Below are 16,857 nucleotides of genomic sequence, written 5' to 3'. Positions count from 1 at the left end.
TCACTCCCTCTCACTGGAAGCTCCGAAAATATGTTTACAAACAAAAGTTATTGTGCGCTGGGCAAAGCATTTAAGTTTTTTTTTCTCATAACAATGCATTTGTCACATGATCAATTTTGTCATAAAAATCCAATAACCTGTTCAAAATCGATTAATCCAGTTAAGGATTGTCCGCAAATCAAAGACCTTTCAAATTAATCTCATATCATTACAATCGATCTATAAATACTTTTGATTGAGCTCTTTAACTTCTAATAAATAAATGTTTGACTTGAATATTAAATGACATTTAATTAACCACTACAACGCCCAAAATTGTAGAAAAAAAACACAAGACCAAATTTCACAAAAAAAAACCAAATCTTCAATGAATTGGAAAATGATGAATTTATAGGGGGTGGTATGTTTTCCTGTGAGAATGATGAATAAGAATGAATGATAAACGTGGTTAGAAAGGCGAAAATTTCTTAACTTTATTTAAACTTCACTTCACAAATAAAATAATTTTTAAGATTGTAAGAAGGGTCAAGAATGATTTAAATAGGTTTTTAATTAACAATGGAAGAGCAAAAAAATATGATTTTTAAGGATTTAGAAGATAATTTCGCAGAATAGCGTTATGCGCGTCCGTGTGGCTTGATCGTTGAGGTAGAAGGGGCTAAACCTATTTATTTTTATTTGGACCCTTGCTCTGAAACAGCCAGGCAAAGAGACGAAAGTGAAGGCAAATATATTTAGTCAAGGGCGTGGTTTCGGTCTAATTTATGCTCTGCAATTTTACTTTATTATTGCCGACGTTTCGATCCTGGCTGGGATCTTCTTCAGGGCATCAAAGTATCAAGGAGAACAATTGTCAATTTCACATAAAACACTACTTCCTGATCTTGTACTTTTTAAAGCTTTTTTGTTACTTTTAAAGCTCTCTCATCCATCACCAGTTGAAGACTCATAATCAACTGGGTGAATCTTCAACTGGTGATGGGTGAGAGAGCTTTAAAAGTACAAGTTCGGGAAGTAGCGTTTTATGTGAAATTGACAATTGTTCTCCTTGATACTTTGATGCCCTGAAGAAGATCCCAGCCAGGATCGAAACGCCGGCAATAATAAAGTAAAATTGCAGAGCATAAATTAGACCGAAAACCCGCCTTTGACTATTATTGACACAAAAAACGGTCGAAATCCATTAGAGCAGATATGTGCAAGAACCGTTGAAACCGAATTAACGTCAAGAGAAACATGTACATCAATAGTCAAAACGCTAACAGAACAAACTTATTTTGACGTTAATTCGGTTTCAACGGTTTTTTGCACACCTCTGCATTAGAGCAAACAGATCAACATATCTCTCTACCTTCCCTCTGAATATTATACTTGAAAGATAAATATTTTCAAAATTATAGAGGTTTTAAATCTCAAATATTCTATACTCTGCATGTAAAATCTCAGCTTCAAATCGCTTTCCTATAAAATCTGCCTACTGCAAGTAATTCGTTTCTTATTCTGAGTGATCGATATGATATTTTACAATATGGCTTTATACCCTAGACACACTTACGACTTAAGCCGAGAAACGGCTTAACGTAATTATAATCGAAATAACGAAAGATTACATTTTTATCAGTCTCTGTCTTAGTTAGTCAAGGCTTAGTTAGTGGGAAACTGATAGGAATTACGTCATAATTACGTTAAGCTCTCTCTCGGCTTAAGTCGTAAGTGTGTCTAGAGTATACGTGTGCTAATCCGATGGTCCAGATAGAGATAAGCGGTTGAAAATTAATGAATAAGTGATATATTTCATTAAAAATTTGACCTAGATAAAGTAAACCTTAAAAAAAAACCCAAAATGTAAAAAAAGAGAAAAAAACAGGTATGAATTTTATTTTTCATATAAATTTGTGTTCCAATTAAAATGCTACAACTGCTTCTGGGGATGGTTTTCAGCCATGGTGGTTGCTTCTCTGGCTGGGTGGACATAAAAGTGAGCAGGCTGTTGTATGCAAAATAGGTTGCGGGAAATGAATGAGACAGCATGAGTGTCCTGAAAACTAAATCCTATCAATTATTCGAACAAAATGTGTCAAATTGGCAAATTAAGATTTCAATTTTGTATCGGAAACGGGGACATTTGGGAGGTAGAATTTTGTTACAATTAAATCACCATTTGACATAATGTGAGGGCCGAGAGACTCAAGCGGTGTCCTAGGCCGTCCCCCTGCGGCAATTAGCCAAATTTTACACTAATTATCTGATATGACTCATCTGTCATGTGAGTTATGGGGTGGCCTATGGATGGGTGGTTGTTTGAAATGTTTGCTTGTTAGTTCATCGAACGGTCAAACGAATAATTTACAATTCAGTAAATTATTCAAGTGATTCCAGCACTATTCCACCATTGTTGGTCATGTTTGCCTTCCAAACTATCGGGCCCCGATGCCATCTCCATCTCAAGCCCCAAAACCCAATCTCCAAAATGCCAACCCTGATCGAAAATATGGGTGGTGGTTAGCAGTTTTAGTTAATGGAACATCTACCTCTGTGAGGTAAAAGTGCACAAGGCGTCTCCATCCACCAGGTTCTGTAATTGATTATTAATTTTATTATGTGTGCACTCGGTGACACCCACATAACATTTCCTTACCATTTCTTCGAGACAATTATTTGGCCTCTATTTGCATAGTTGAACACACTAGTCCCCGTCTCCATCATCCCGCCGAATGTTCAAATATTCACGATGTTTGTAAGATAAGTGGATCAAGTAAACGAGGACAAGAAGAGGAGAGTATGGTCAATTGCTGAATGCAGTTTGTAGGTATTTCCATACTTTTGAATTGTTGAGCTGAAAAATCCACAGTGGATTGCACGAGTGCTCAATTTTCTGGAGAGAAAGAGAGGAAAACCTTTTGAATTCTATACCTTTCTATACAATATGGGATGCTAGGTATTCTTCAATAGATTCTTCAAATTTTGTTCATATACTTAGAGAAATTCTTTTCCAATCGATAATTTCAAGTGAGGCTGCAAATGAAAACCAAGAGGTTATATGTATATAATGTTTACAAATAGGTTGGATTAGAGAATTTAAATTATAATGTTTTTTTACTCTAATTTCATGGAATTATACATATATGATATTATATATTCTCTTTGTTTTTCTCAATTATAAAAGTTACATCAACCTCTTTGAAATTTCATTTTAAAGTTATTTTAAAAATTTAATTGTAAAAATTACGATGTTATGTTTGTTCGTCTTTTCATTTTATCTGTTTATTACCACAACTAGAGGCTAATAAATAAAAGTTTGCAGTTATCAGGAAGCCCTGTCATAAGTTAGTTAAGATCTTTAATAAGATTTTAGTTTTCTCATCGTCGTTTGTTTTAGCTCCAAAATTATCTATATTTTTTTTGATATATCGTGATTACTTCCATTTTTCTTCATTTTAACATGTTTTTTTTTTTAAATTTTATCTAGACTAGATAGACACTTGATAGATATTCGGTAATAGGGTTATTATTCTTCTCATGTTTTTTTTTTTTTTTTTTTTTTTTTGAGAACAAATGTCGATATTGCTCTGGAGTGCGCATATCTTTACAGATTGGGATATATTTTAATTTTTTTCAAGGTCAAGAACATTTTTTAAAGAACAAGACCACGAAGAAGTACTCTTGATTGTAGCTTGTACTTCTTATAGGCTTGTACTTCTTCGGGGTCCTCTTTTTCTCTTCACCCATCGCAAACACTGAAGTAATTTCAGAATTCGGAATTAGATCCGATTCCAAATTACTTATTCTAACCTAAGGCAAGACTTCGAGAATTGTGTAAAACATATATTTTTATAAATTCTATAATGTAAATGAAGCAGTATCGATAGGGGAGACTGGGGCAAAAAGTCACAAATCGAAAATTTTAAAATTCAATATCTTCCAAGATAAATAAGATTGCGCCTTAAATTTTTTTCCATAGATAGCCGCCATAAGTCTTCTTCAATGTCGTAAGTTTGTTAGAATTTGAACAAGGAATTTAGAAATAAAAAATATCGAAATTTTTAGCCCTATTTTTAAATATTTTCCGTGCAGAAGATATCAATTATTAGCTACTTATATTAAATTTGATGCACTGGTTAATATTTCCCAAATTATCTGGATATTCTTTGAATACGAATCCGCTATCTATTTTAGAATTTTACAAATATTCTTTTCTCTAGAAATCCTTTTATTAAAAATGACCACTTGGGGTAAAAAGTAACAAAATCTATGGAGCAAAATGTAGCAAAAACCGAACCGATTTTTGATGTTCCACGGTGAAAAGAAACGTCAATGCTATGTGTCGCCGCTTGTTGTTTGCATTGGTCAAACGATTTGCAGTCTTTTGTGTGTTTTTTGTAAAATAGCTTAAAATGCGCTTTTCTCGCTCAGATGGAGAAAACGGTGTTTTACAGAGGTGTAGATGAATAAATTTCTTATGAAAATATGTAATCTAGGTATTTTACTTAAATTTACGGAATCCCGTAATAAAGCGAATCAAAATGTGATAGTATCTTATGCCTGATACTACTTGCCTAAGCATTTTTGAGAATGATCACAAAATTACCTTTTAGAAAACAGCTCGATACATATATTTCCTTACAAAATAGAAGAAAATTACTTTCACAGAATTGTAGAGCAGTAAATTTCCTATAAAACTGTGCTAATTAGAAATTTTGCAGGTGTTCGGGTAGCTTGTAAAAAAATAACATATCGGTTTTGTGATTTTTTGCCCCAGTCTCCCCTATTGAAAGTCGGATCTTCATCACAAATTAGACTACAGAACACATGTTGCAGAAGATAATTTGTAAAAAGCTGTAAATAAGTTTCAAATAACCTCTTTGTTTTGGGTGACGATCATACCTTCATTGTTGACGCTTCACTTAATCTTTTATTAATGTGTTTGAAAAGTAAAAAAAATAGTATAAAGAGTATAAAGGGAGATTCTAAAAATCTTATTTACTGTCATTACTAGCATAATAAGTCGTAATTTTACAAATCACTTTTTTTTTAAATAAATTTTACGATTTTTTAATTTAAAGTATTAAATGTTAAATTTATTTTCTCTGAGTGTAGTTATTCTTTACGACAAGTTTAAGTTTCCTATATCATTTTCACAGTCTTCACCTATCAGCAGACTGTCTTCATAGAAATTCCTCGAGTGACTAAATGAAGGAGTATCATTTCTCAATCCATTCTCGAAATCCCTGAGATATTGTCCTCCTTCGTGAGCTCGTAAATTTCAATAGATTCTATCTTACTGCTTATCAATCTCCTTCTTGGAAATTTTCACTCAATTCTAAACCCAAACCATTTCAAGATCTGTAAAGAAGAGGATGAGAACTTGTGTGATTCAGTGTGAATAATATATAGTAGAACATGTCGTTTGAGATAGCATAATGTTCTAAGATATTCATTCTATATTGGCCAGGAAATGTCCATTGAAGAGCATTTAAACTCAAATGAGGAATATAATTTTATTAGCAAAAAAAGTATCTAAAGTCTAAAAAAGACAAAGTCTAAATCTGCGGTTTTAATCATTATTGTAATTATTTTAAAGAAAGCAAAACCAATATAGTAATAAGTCTATGTTTTTCGTATCATTAATGATAGATTTTCTGAAAGGGTGAGAATGTGAATATTTCTGCTTGAATTGCAATTACAAGATGTTCATTAAAATGATATTGTTCCTTTGATGCTGGTAGAGTGTGTTTTTTTTTGTGGTAAATTGCTGAGAATATTCTTCACTTTTCTTTTGCCTTTCACATTTAAATTTTCTCTAACAAAATCTCTCTTTCATTTTCTTTTAAATTTTTTTTAATGATTCATTTTAGAATTTTTATTAATTTGCATTGTTTTCCTAAATTTTTTTTATTATTTTTTTATTATTATTTTATTTGAAAATCAAAAATATATACACATGTCACGTATTCTTTACTGAATTCTATTTTATTATAATGTTTTAATGTCCAATTCTTTTGCGTTCCATTTTGTGTTCCTTTTTTTTCTATCGGAAAGAATTAATAATTACGTCAAAATCTCTATAAAAATTAGATAAATGATATAAAGATGATAATTTGAAAGTAAAATAATTGGTTGTTCTTTTTCATTGATTACACGTCTGTGTTCACATATCATGGGTGAAAGGCTTGAAGAATTGATTCTCTTTCAGCCAATATGACACCATATCTGGATATTCCGCTGATTCTGTTCTTCAGTGTGTCTCAAGGTAGGTTCTCCTCCTTGCGTGGGAATTACCATCCTTTTGCACAATAATTTCTCGTGTTCTCTATATATGTTTTTTTTTTCTTGCCTCTTTATTTGAGTTTCCTCTTTTGGCCCCCAAACCGATATATATATGTTTATGTGTTGTATTAATTAAATTCATCCTTAACAATCTTAATTTTCCTAACTCATATTTTCCATTATACATTTTAAATTACTTTTCTCATGTGTGTGAGCACTAGAGTGAGAGAAAACATTGGTAAACTCCATCAACGTAAATTTCTGCAGAGCTATCGAAATGGTATTAATTAGAATTTTGGCCAGAATGTGAAAAGTTTGTGTTGGAAAGTAAACACCTTCAGTATTATACCCATTAAATGTCCAAGAAATTCGTGCGGTTTTAGGATATTTTGTAATTCAAGAGGCAGATAAGTAAGAATATGAAAAGCAAAATATTTTATTTACAAGTTAATACGTTTTTTGTTGGTTTATCGGATCTATTTGAAATATAATCTATCTCCATTTCTTAACTTTAATTGAAAATCTTAAGGCAGGTATTTTAGGTGAGATTCTTAATTTATGTATTGTGAAGGTACCTATTTTAGATTTTAACGTGATTTAGTCCACCAGAGGGTCGGGATGTGTATCCCACATTATTATAATTTTTTATTATACATACAATAGTCTCTAAATTATTCAAAATATACCTTTAAAATTTCATTTATTTTATTACAACAGAGATAATTTAGCTCAAAAATTACTCCTAAAAGGGGTAAATTAAGTGCGAATTTATTCGAAAAATATGGGAATTTAAAATGTCAGATGCAACCATTGTGAGAGTTATACACCCCATTGAGTTTCCCACTTTGTGCTATAAATTCACCTAAAACTTTACTGCAGCATAAAATCTTTTATGATTAATTTTTCACGAGGACCCCGGACAATATAATAACTGTTAATTTAGTCAAAACACTAGAAAGTTTCAGTAATTTTGACAAGTGTGTCAAATAAAATAAAATTCATTGAAATTTCTGAATGATTTATAAAATGAACTTGTCATTGCAGATGGATTATCTTGATATGTTTATCCCTGTTTATATTCACTCTCTGTGCACCAGTTCTTTAATTTTCTTTATATTATTTTCATCTATATATATATTTTTTCCTTGCCTCTATATATCTCACACAATATGTCCATGTTTTCTCTTCTATATAGATATTCTATCAATTTAGAGAGTATACTCTTTCTCTTCTATAGTTGTAATGTAAATACTTAGATTAGTGGCTTTAATAGAGCACAAAATAGCTCAAAATTTTCTGTTGATTTTATGTAACAATATAAATATTATAAATAGACATGTTTAGTGATGAAATAATTATTTATAGAGTCAATGAAATCCACAGTTCATATCATGTGAAATTCTTGTACATTTAAATACTTAAAAGAGAAAAAGCTTTGTCAAAATACTATGTCAATGTTGAATAATTGTCTCTCTTCTATTTTTTTTAATACAGTCTTTTTCAGTAAAAGACTAAGAATTCCACACAAAACATTTGAAATTGCACAATTTTCCTGCAAATATTTTATTCAAATAAAAGTAAAATTTCAATTGACACTAAAAGATTTTTCTCTTGAAAGAAAGAAAAAGACAGAGGAAAAAAATTGCTCAACGAGGTGAATTTTGTGAAATTCCCTTTTCTATATATTCATATATATAATGTTTTCAGAAACAATTCCCACTAATTTGTCGATTTTTCGTTTTTTCTTCCTTTTTAGAGGGTTTGGATTTATCACATTTGGAGACCCATCGAGTGTGGATAAAGTTTTAGCACAAGGAACGCATGAGTTAGATGGGAAGAAGGTAATTTTGTTCAAATTTAAATTTTTGTTGGTTTTTCTCCTATTCAATTAGAAAATTTAATGAACACTCAGATTTTAAGTAAAAATTCCCCTAATAATCATTAATAAAGATCCCCTTATCGTATTTTTCATGCTACTAGTTATACAAGAAAAGTTATAGGAGCAATATAAAATTTATTCGATCTTTAATAAAAATGGTAATAGAAAGAATGAAAAATTGAAAGAACATACTCACTTGGAAGTGGAAGGAAGATGTCACTAGACCACGACTTAATATTGCTTATCAATTGGCCTGTAGGGGAAACTGGGGCACCACCAAACACGGGGTACCACCAAACACTGCGTTTTTTTAATCAGATATTCGAATTCAGAGAACAAGACTTTAAGAAATTTATAGGCATTATAGGAATGCTTGTCCACTGATGGTCGAGATAGTCCAAGTAGTTTAGTAATAAAAATTAGTGTTTGGTGGTGCCCCAGTTTACCCTAAGTCGATTCAACGATTTCGAAATTTTAATTTCCAAATTTCCTTCAAAATAAGATTTATCACGAGTAAAGATGTCTACACATTGGGAGCAATTTTCGTCAAAAATTGGGTTTTTGACAGAAATTTGACGTTTCCCCCTACAACGCTGCAGGGAATTTCCTTCAAAAAAGCAGTTTTTGACAAAAATTGCTCCCAATGTGTAGAGGCCATAAGGAACTTTAAATTAATAGATAATAAAAAAATAAAAGCTTTCTTTAAGTTCAGACAACAAAATATGGGAACAATAATGTTTTGAAACGTGTTTCTTCTCAATTTCATCATGATTCGATCGGATTGTAGTAAAATTTAAAATAAATTTCACTAAATTCAATGCATAGAATAAGACCCAAGTAACAATGCGAATTTACACTGCTCAAAACCCAGGGGCCTGACATTTCCTATGTTTCCCATATGTTTCTAGCGCGCCGAAGAAACTTTTGGGTTTATTAGCTGTTTTCTGTCAGTGTAGAATGAATTAGCAAATAATAGTAATATAAAATAAAAGCCAATTTAATATAGAATAGGCAACCGAAAACCCCAAATTTTGCAACCTAATGTAGTTTTGGAGATATCTCGTGAAATGTGTACGAAAACAGGGAAATATTTACACTAAAATCGGTCGCATTTTTCAGAGCTAATGTCACCCCCTGTCAAAACCCATTATGATAATGTACTAAAAATTCTGGATATAGCATTTTTATATTATAAAAATTCTGGATATAGAATGTTTATATTATATTTTAGAATTAATTCCTCACAGGTCAATAGATGATTATTGTACAGGATGAGTCAATTGAAGTTTAGCACTTCAGTGTGCTATATTTTTTTATTTAAAAATAGAATCTATTGACGTGAACGAGTAAGGTTGTCAGAAAATAGATAAAAATTTAGAATGTGTATAAAATTTTTAATAATACTGTATTTTGAATGGATAATGACTCTATATGTCTATCAATTTAAATTTGAGCCTTTTCGGTCAAATTTAGAGAAATCGCGCCATAAAGTTTGAGTTTCAGTACGGATAACAAAAAAAAACCAAAATATTTTCATAATTGCTTTTGGTTGTTAAAACTAGAAATGAACTATAATCATGTAAAATATGTGCATATTATAACGAGAGGTGTGAATGCTATTCCGTATGTGAAAGTTATGTACTAAAATTTATAGTACAACTTCAATTTACTTACCCTGTGAAAAGAAAATAATCTATTAAAGGGGCCCGGGAAGACGCTATAAAACACGCGTCTCAAGCATTTTAATGAGCACTAAATGTAAACTTTTTACATCAATTAATTGCAAATACAACTTATTTATAGACTGTAACTATCTAAGAAAAGAATTTGTCACCCAGAACTTACATTAGGAAAGAAAATGAAAGAAAATTTTATCAAAATCGACACAATATCAAACCTCTCGTGTGGGACTTCATGCCAAAATCTCTTTCATAATTTTCCGCTAAGCGAAATATAGACAACAAATTGTATTTTTGTCTCTGGCTGATCTACTTTTTTTACGTGATTGAAAAACCTACAACAACTCAATTGCCTTCCCAGCAGAAAATTGGATAGCAATTACGCAGAGCTAAGTGATCAAAAATCGTGTAATTGGTGTATGGGGTGTATGATGTATAATGTTTATAGAATAATCATTATTTAACACCTTCAGATCCTTCACTGAGAGAAATCCGAAAAAGTTAAAATAACATTCCGGAAATGTTAATTTTACTCTGCAGTATTGATCCGAAATCGGTGTAAATATTATGCTTTTTAGGTGTATTAGGGATTAAAATCACCCTTTTTCATGTTAATTTTACCCTAAAAAAGGTGTAAAATTAACATTAAAAAATGTTAATTCTGACAATTAGAACAGGAGTTATGGCCATTTTAAGAATTTTTTTTTGGACCCTTATAGCTCGGGTCAGGGGGGTCGGGGGACCTTAAGTTTGGTATTGATCGAAAGCTCTAAGGCCCAGCTATAACATACTAAAATTTGAGCCCGCTCGATGCCACAGGGGCGGAGCTATTGAGAAAACAAAAAAAGGGGGGTCTTCAAAATGGCGGAAGGAGGGGTGGAGGGTGGGGGGTCAATGCACCAAGTTGCAATTTTCATGCGATATATAACCTTTGCCGAAAACCGCAAGTCGATATCTCTTTTAGTTTAGGAGCTATTATGCTCCAAAGAGCGGCCGGACGGCCGGCCGGGAACTTAACTTAGCCCCCCATATATTCGTGATCAGGAAGTGAAGAAACACATTTTGGCCACGTTTGAGCTCGATCGGACGACATGAAATTTTGTTAGGATTATAGTAGGTGAGATTGTTAAGAATCTCACCTAATTGCAAATAATGGTCTTTCTAAAGCTTTATTATAGAAATATTTGGCTAAAAATTATCCAATTTTATGGGAACTTAAGATAAAATGACCGATATCTACAAGATGGTATGGTCGCCATCTTGTTTGACGTTTCTGTCCGCCATTTTGAATAACTGTCAAAACAAAAATCTCATCCGATTGAGCTGAAATTTTAGTATGTTCTAGCTGATGTTAAGGCCTTTTCAGAACATGTATAAAATCCGACCTAGGTCAAATGATTGTCTGGATATAGGGGCTCCAAGTTCAAAATTTTGACATTTTCATGAATACAGAACTACAGGGAGCTTCTTTTATCAAAACCATCACAAAAAAGACAGCGCTATCGTTAGACGATGAGATCTAACAAACAAACAAAAAGAAAAGTAATGTTTTTGTTTATAACAGCGCATTATTTGAGAATCTTAAAAACTGTTTTCGCAAAGATGAAAAATAAAAAAATTAATTAAATGTACTTTTCGTTTATATTATTTTTTTTAAATTATGTTAGAGTAAATAAATATATAAAATAAAAGTCTCAACCATTTTTAATGGTTACTGAGGCATTTCGTTTAGGTTTCAAATATTGAATATTAAAAAATAAAGACCGCCAAAATATGAGTATTACAAAATTTAAAACTTTGAGCCTCTGTATCTAGGTAAATACTTGACGTAGACTGGAACATAGATACGTTTTGAAAAGATCTTGACATCAGCTACAACATACTAAAATTTCAACCCAATCGGACTAGTTTTAGGGTCTGACAGTTATTCAAAATGGCGGACAGAAATGTTAAATCAAGATGGCGACCACGTCATCTTGTAGATCTCATGCATTTTACCCTTAGAACTGAAGATCTTCATTGTCGTTTATTATCAGAAATTGTTGTTTTTTTAGTATTTATTAAAAAGTGCAAAGTCACCCGCACCTTATCCGAAGTGCAAGCCTTTTTTCTTGATTTTTTTAAACATAGTAAAATTTTATAAAATTAATGTTAGTGGCACAAAATCCATTCATTAACAACTGAATACAAATAATTTTACCCATTCACCCCCCTCCCTTCACTTTAACTATCCACTTTTAGACAGACAGACGGACAGACGGACAAATAGCGTGACGACATTTCTCAGAAATCGTCTGAAACGTGAAGATTTGTTGACAAAAGTTGTCTCCGGGGGATGGAAGGTGGAAATTTGGGGGGGGGGGTGAAAAAAACGGGAAAAAATTGCTAACTCCGTGGAGTTAGAGTAGTAAAAATGAACATTTTAATTAATTTACCGTATCAAACTTATAGCTTCAAATCTCCAAAATAAGAACTAAGTTTTCTTATTGTTTGCTTTGCAGATTGATCCAAAAGTTGCATTTCCACGACGAGCTCATCCAAAGGTGAGTATAAAGTTTCTGTGTTGTTAAGAATGAAAGATCTCTTGTAGGTTTTATAATGAAAACTGTTTGCTATGTGAAATATGAAAAGATCTACAGAGAATGCGCAAAAATGCGAGGATTTGTACCATTTTGCATAAAATTTCCCTCCATCGTCTGCACTTTGCTTCATTTTCCTTATTCCGTTTCTTAGCAATTTTCACTCTTTTGCGGGTATAGGAGTCACCCTCACAAACGCGCTTTTTTGCCAAACTCCGCGAAGAAGAGATTCACGTTTGGGCAAAAAGTCAGGCCTCTATGCAAATTTATATCCCTTTCACCACAACAATAAGTCCAGGATCTTCTTTTGTTCACTCCGTTCTGCCTTTCGAGAAACTTAAATTGTTTAAATTTGAATATTTTACATAGTTGTGTGCGCTTATCATCATAAATAATTGTATTGTGTTGAAGGTGAGGAGATGTGCCCACTTCCTCGAAAGAAAGGCATTTTGTAGTGTGTATATATATATATAATAGCGGGAAAGAATTGATGTGGGAAAAGTTGAAAAATATGGAAAATTATGGAATTTTATGTCTCAATTTTCCATTCCTACCGTCCTCGCCATCAAAATACACCCTACCTCTCTCTTTCCATTTTATTAAATTTAGCACAAGTGAGAAAGTATGTTTATCAACAATTTATTAATGATTTGAATTTTCTCGCGTGTGCCTCTTTCCGCATTAGTCGCCTCACGTGCAAAAATTGCAGGGTGCGAAAAGTCGAGAGTTTTAGGCAATATTTTCGAGCAATTTTCTCTCACGGGAAAACTTTTGAGGACTTTCTCACTTTTTTCCCATTCCCTGGATAAAAAAAGGAGGAACAAAAAAAATATAACGTAAAATACCCCACAGAGCGAATTATTTCAAATGCCGAGCTGTTAGAGCAAACGAAGCGAAATGTTTCGCAAATTTAAATGCCAAACTCAACCCCCCTGAAACCACTCAGAAAACTTAGGGGGTGTCCTTATTATTTTTTTTTTGTGTTTTCTCACTCCGGTTGTGTAGGCGCAGGGTCAGCGAATCCCTTCGTTTTGTGATTGTCTGACGTGACTTCTTGAACAAAATGTGGATTCGAAAGAGCTTTAGTTGAGAATCTCTTTGCTAAAAGCCCTTTGAGTCCTTAATTGTGCAAATTTGAACGACTTATTTTTCTATGAGCATATGTCATTGATTTACGTCAGCAACTGAAGTTATTGAGTATATCTTGAACTTAATTATTTAACTCTTTTAAAAGTATTTTTTTAAATTATAATTCGAATGCAAAGATATACTAATAATGGATTTAATATGTAGATTGTCAGTTATATGTAATTGTTCTTGTTTGATTATTCTCTCCATTAGACATAAACGGATCATTAGGAGGATCCTTTCAAAAGTTTCTTTGAAAAATAAAATCTTTGATCTTTAAAATGGAACATGTCAATGATCTATTGAAAAATGAACGCAGGACACCAATGTGTTCTTTCCGGAAGCGTCAGTGAGAATGTATAAATTCATAGCGAAACTCCTCAGTTCTCCAAAGCTTTCGGCGTACTACGCGCCTTCATCAGTGGTGACTGAATATAATTTTTATATCTGATTATAGTCAAATTGAAAAGATACACTAATTTAATCTGGAGTTCCTTTCTTAATTGCGATACCTTCTCACTGACGCTTCCGGAAATCACATTGTTGTCTTGCGTTCATCTTGTAATTTACTACATCAGTTTAAAATACAATTTTGATCTATTAAGGCCTCTACACACTAGGAGCAATTTCTTTAAAAAATGCTTTTTTAAAGAAAATTTTCCATATCCTTGTAAGCAGAAACGTCAGGATTTTTTAAAAAAAGCAATTTTTGACGAAAATTGCTTCTAGTATGTAGACACCATTAAAAGAAAACTCAATTTGACATTTTTTCTGCCAACTAAATTAAGAAAAAAACATAGAAAAATGTTGTAACTAACTTTCGTTATCTGAAAAGCAGATATCATGAGTAAAGAATTATACTAAATCTCATTCATCGTGTTAATTTTCAGAAGTTGCTCTTTATACTTTTATATAGTGATAAAATTTAACCTTTGAACGGTTTACAAGAAGGTATTCTTTTCAAAGGATAAAAATTATCATCTTTTCTAGATTCAATAGATTTTTTGAAAAGAAAAATTTAGAAGACGCTTTGCCACTCCTTTTTTATTAATGAATGGAAATTTCGTTGATATTATTTGAGTAAATTTCGATAATTCTCTTTTTTACAATTTAAAAAAAAAATAACTAAGAGAAAACCTTTAAATGTGTACATGGAAGTCTGAGTATCTCATGTTTCTCCGCTTTTTAGCCTATTTTTAAGCTAAAATAGGCTTCTATTTAGTCATTTCTGCGTTGAGTAAAAAAGCTTAAGCACACCTGAAGAACGTAATTCTCACCTGTTTTGGACAAATTTAGATTTATTTGAAAAACTTTAAATTTCTGAGCAAATTTTTAATTTAATTTAATCCATTGTGAACTGATAATTGTATTTTAATTATAATATTTCTTTTTTAGTATAGGATGAAGCCTTACGATATATGGTCAACTTGTAGAAAATTTAAATATTTCCCTAAAACAGATTTCGAGGAGTCATAAAATTTACGTACTAGGGGAGACTGGGGCAAAACTTGTCAAAACGCATATTTAATTCTTTCACGAGCTCTGAGAAAACTTAAACGTTTTATAATGAGCATATGCTTATAGGAAATTTACTGCTCTACAACATTGCAGAAGACTATTAGGTGAGATTCTTAACAATCTCACCTACTATAATCCTAACAAAATTTCATGTCGTCCGATCGACCTCAAATTTGGCCAAAATGTGTTTCAGCACTTCCTGATCACGAATATATATGTGGCTAATTTACGTTCCCGGCCGGCCGGCCGGCCGGCCGGCCGCTCTTTGGAGCTTAATAGCTCCTAAACTAAAAAAGATATCGACTTGCGGTTTTCGGCAAAGGTTATATATCGGGTGAAAATTGCAACTTGGTGCATAGACCCCCCACCCCCCACCCCTCCTTCCGCCATTTTGAAGACCCCCCTTTTTTTGTTTTCTCAATAGCTCCTCCCCTATGGCATTCAGCGGACTCAAATTTTAGTATGTTATAGCTGGGCCTTTGAGCTTTCCATCAATACCAAACTTAAGGTCCCCCGACCCCCCTGACCCGAGCTATAAGGGTCCAAAAAAAAATTCTTAAAATGGCCATAACTCCGGTTCTAATTGTCAGAATTTAAAAAGTGAGGGCTTTTTGGAAAGCTCTCGTGAAATGCCACTTCTCCTTCTAACATCGCAAGTTCATAAAACCACCGCTAGGGGCGCTATTATTAAAAAGAAAATTTTTAAATCTTATAAGTTAAATAACTCAAAAATTCCATTGTGCATCGGGCTGAAATTTTAGTATGTTGTAGCCGTTGATTATACCTATCAAACAAAAAAAACCTTAAGTCGATCTAAAACCCCTGACCCGAGCTATAAGGGGTCAAAGTTCGAACATTGACCGGCCTCTATCTCCGGTTCTTATTAACATAGCGACCTAAATTTTACCTTTTTGGTTTCGTCTCAATGAGCACTTTCAGATGGAAGTTCAAAAAGTCACCACAGGTGGCGCTGTGATAGCGTCAAAATTCATCGAAATTCAAAGTCACTTTTCTCAAAAACGGCATTGTGCAAGTTAATGAAATTTTAGTATGTTGTAGTCCAGTCTAGGACGTTTCCAAAATGGTGCGTATGCGCGCTGTGGTTTCAATAGAACCGGAGATATGAGGGGTCAAAGTTCACGAAATTCAAAAAATCATATCTCCGGTTCTATGTGACCGATTTTGATGAATGAGGGCTTAAACGAAAGATCTCACCAAATGCTACAACTTTCTAGAATATTTGAACTTCGTGGGACCAACACCAGGGGCGCCACAGTCGAAAAACCAATTTCAATATCACATAACCTCAATTATCTCGACTGTCGCTGAACCGATTTTGATGATTACTTCAACATAATTGTAGAGCACATTTGTCTCTACATTTCGTCCATACATCATTTTCCGCTCAGACTACGCTATCACTCCAATTTTGCCGTTTAAGTGTGAAAAAATTGATTTTTCCAATAATAACGCTTTGAAATCACTCAGATGCCAATTTGACTGCCTCTACTCCACCAAGACACTTAAAATAGGGTTTTAAATGGAAAGTCCCACAAAATACAATAATTCTTTGATTTAGTTGAAGTTCAACAAATGAACACTTGGGGCACTCTGGATGAAAAAACGAGTTAAGAAACAAAAAACCTCGCTTATCTTGGCTTCTGAGTAATCGATGAGTTCAAGTTCTACGGCAAAATTATAGAGAACATTCTGGTCTACATTTCACCCATATAACACTTTTCTGTCAGTTCATCCAAATCCTTGACATTTTGGTTCAAATACAAAACTTGTATAATTTCACGAATTT

General features: G+C 32.7%; 1 protein-coding gene across 6 annotated transcripts in view; it reads left to right on the top strand.

Moving 5' to 3' along the window:
* The window catches only part of LOC129801790 (RNA-binding protein Musashi homolog Rbp6), a 179,569-nt gene that overhangs the window by 50,971 nt on the left and 111,741 nt on the right, over positions 1-16,857 (top strand). For 3 of the 6 annotated variants that reach the window (XM_055847116.1, XM_055847113.1, XM_055847114.1), the window contains 3 exons: positions 6,194-6,250; positions 8,024-8,108; positions 12,327-12,368. In XM_055847116.1, coding sequence (XP_055703091.1) covers positions 6,194-6,250; positions 8,024-8,108; positions 12,327-12,368 — 184 coding nt within the window. The remainder of the gene's footprint in view (positions 1-6,193; positions 6,251-8,023; positions 8,109-12,326; positions 12,369-16,857) is intronic. The other 3 variants (XM_055847117.1, XM_055847118.1, XM_055847115.1) reach the window with 1 other exon arrangement.

Source organism: Phlebotomus papatasi, chromosome 2 (genome assembly GCF_024763615.1).
Source record: "Phlebotomus papatasi isolate M1 chromosome 2, Ppap_2.1, whole genome shotgun sequence".
In the NCBI taxonomy this organism is placed as follows: Eukaryota; Metazoa; Arthropoda; class Insecta; order Diptera; family Psychodidae; genus Phlebotomus; species Phlebotomus papatasi.
This window is presented reverse-complemented; position numbering and strand designations above follow the sequence as displayed.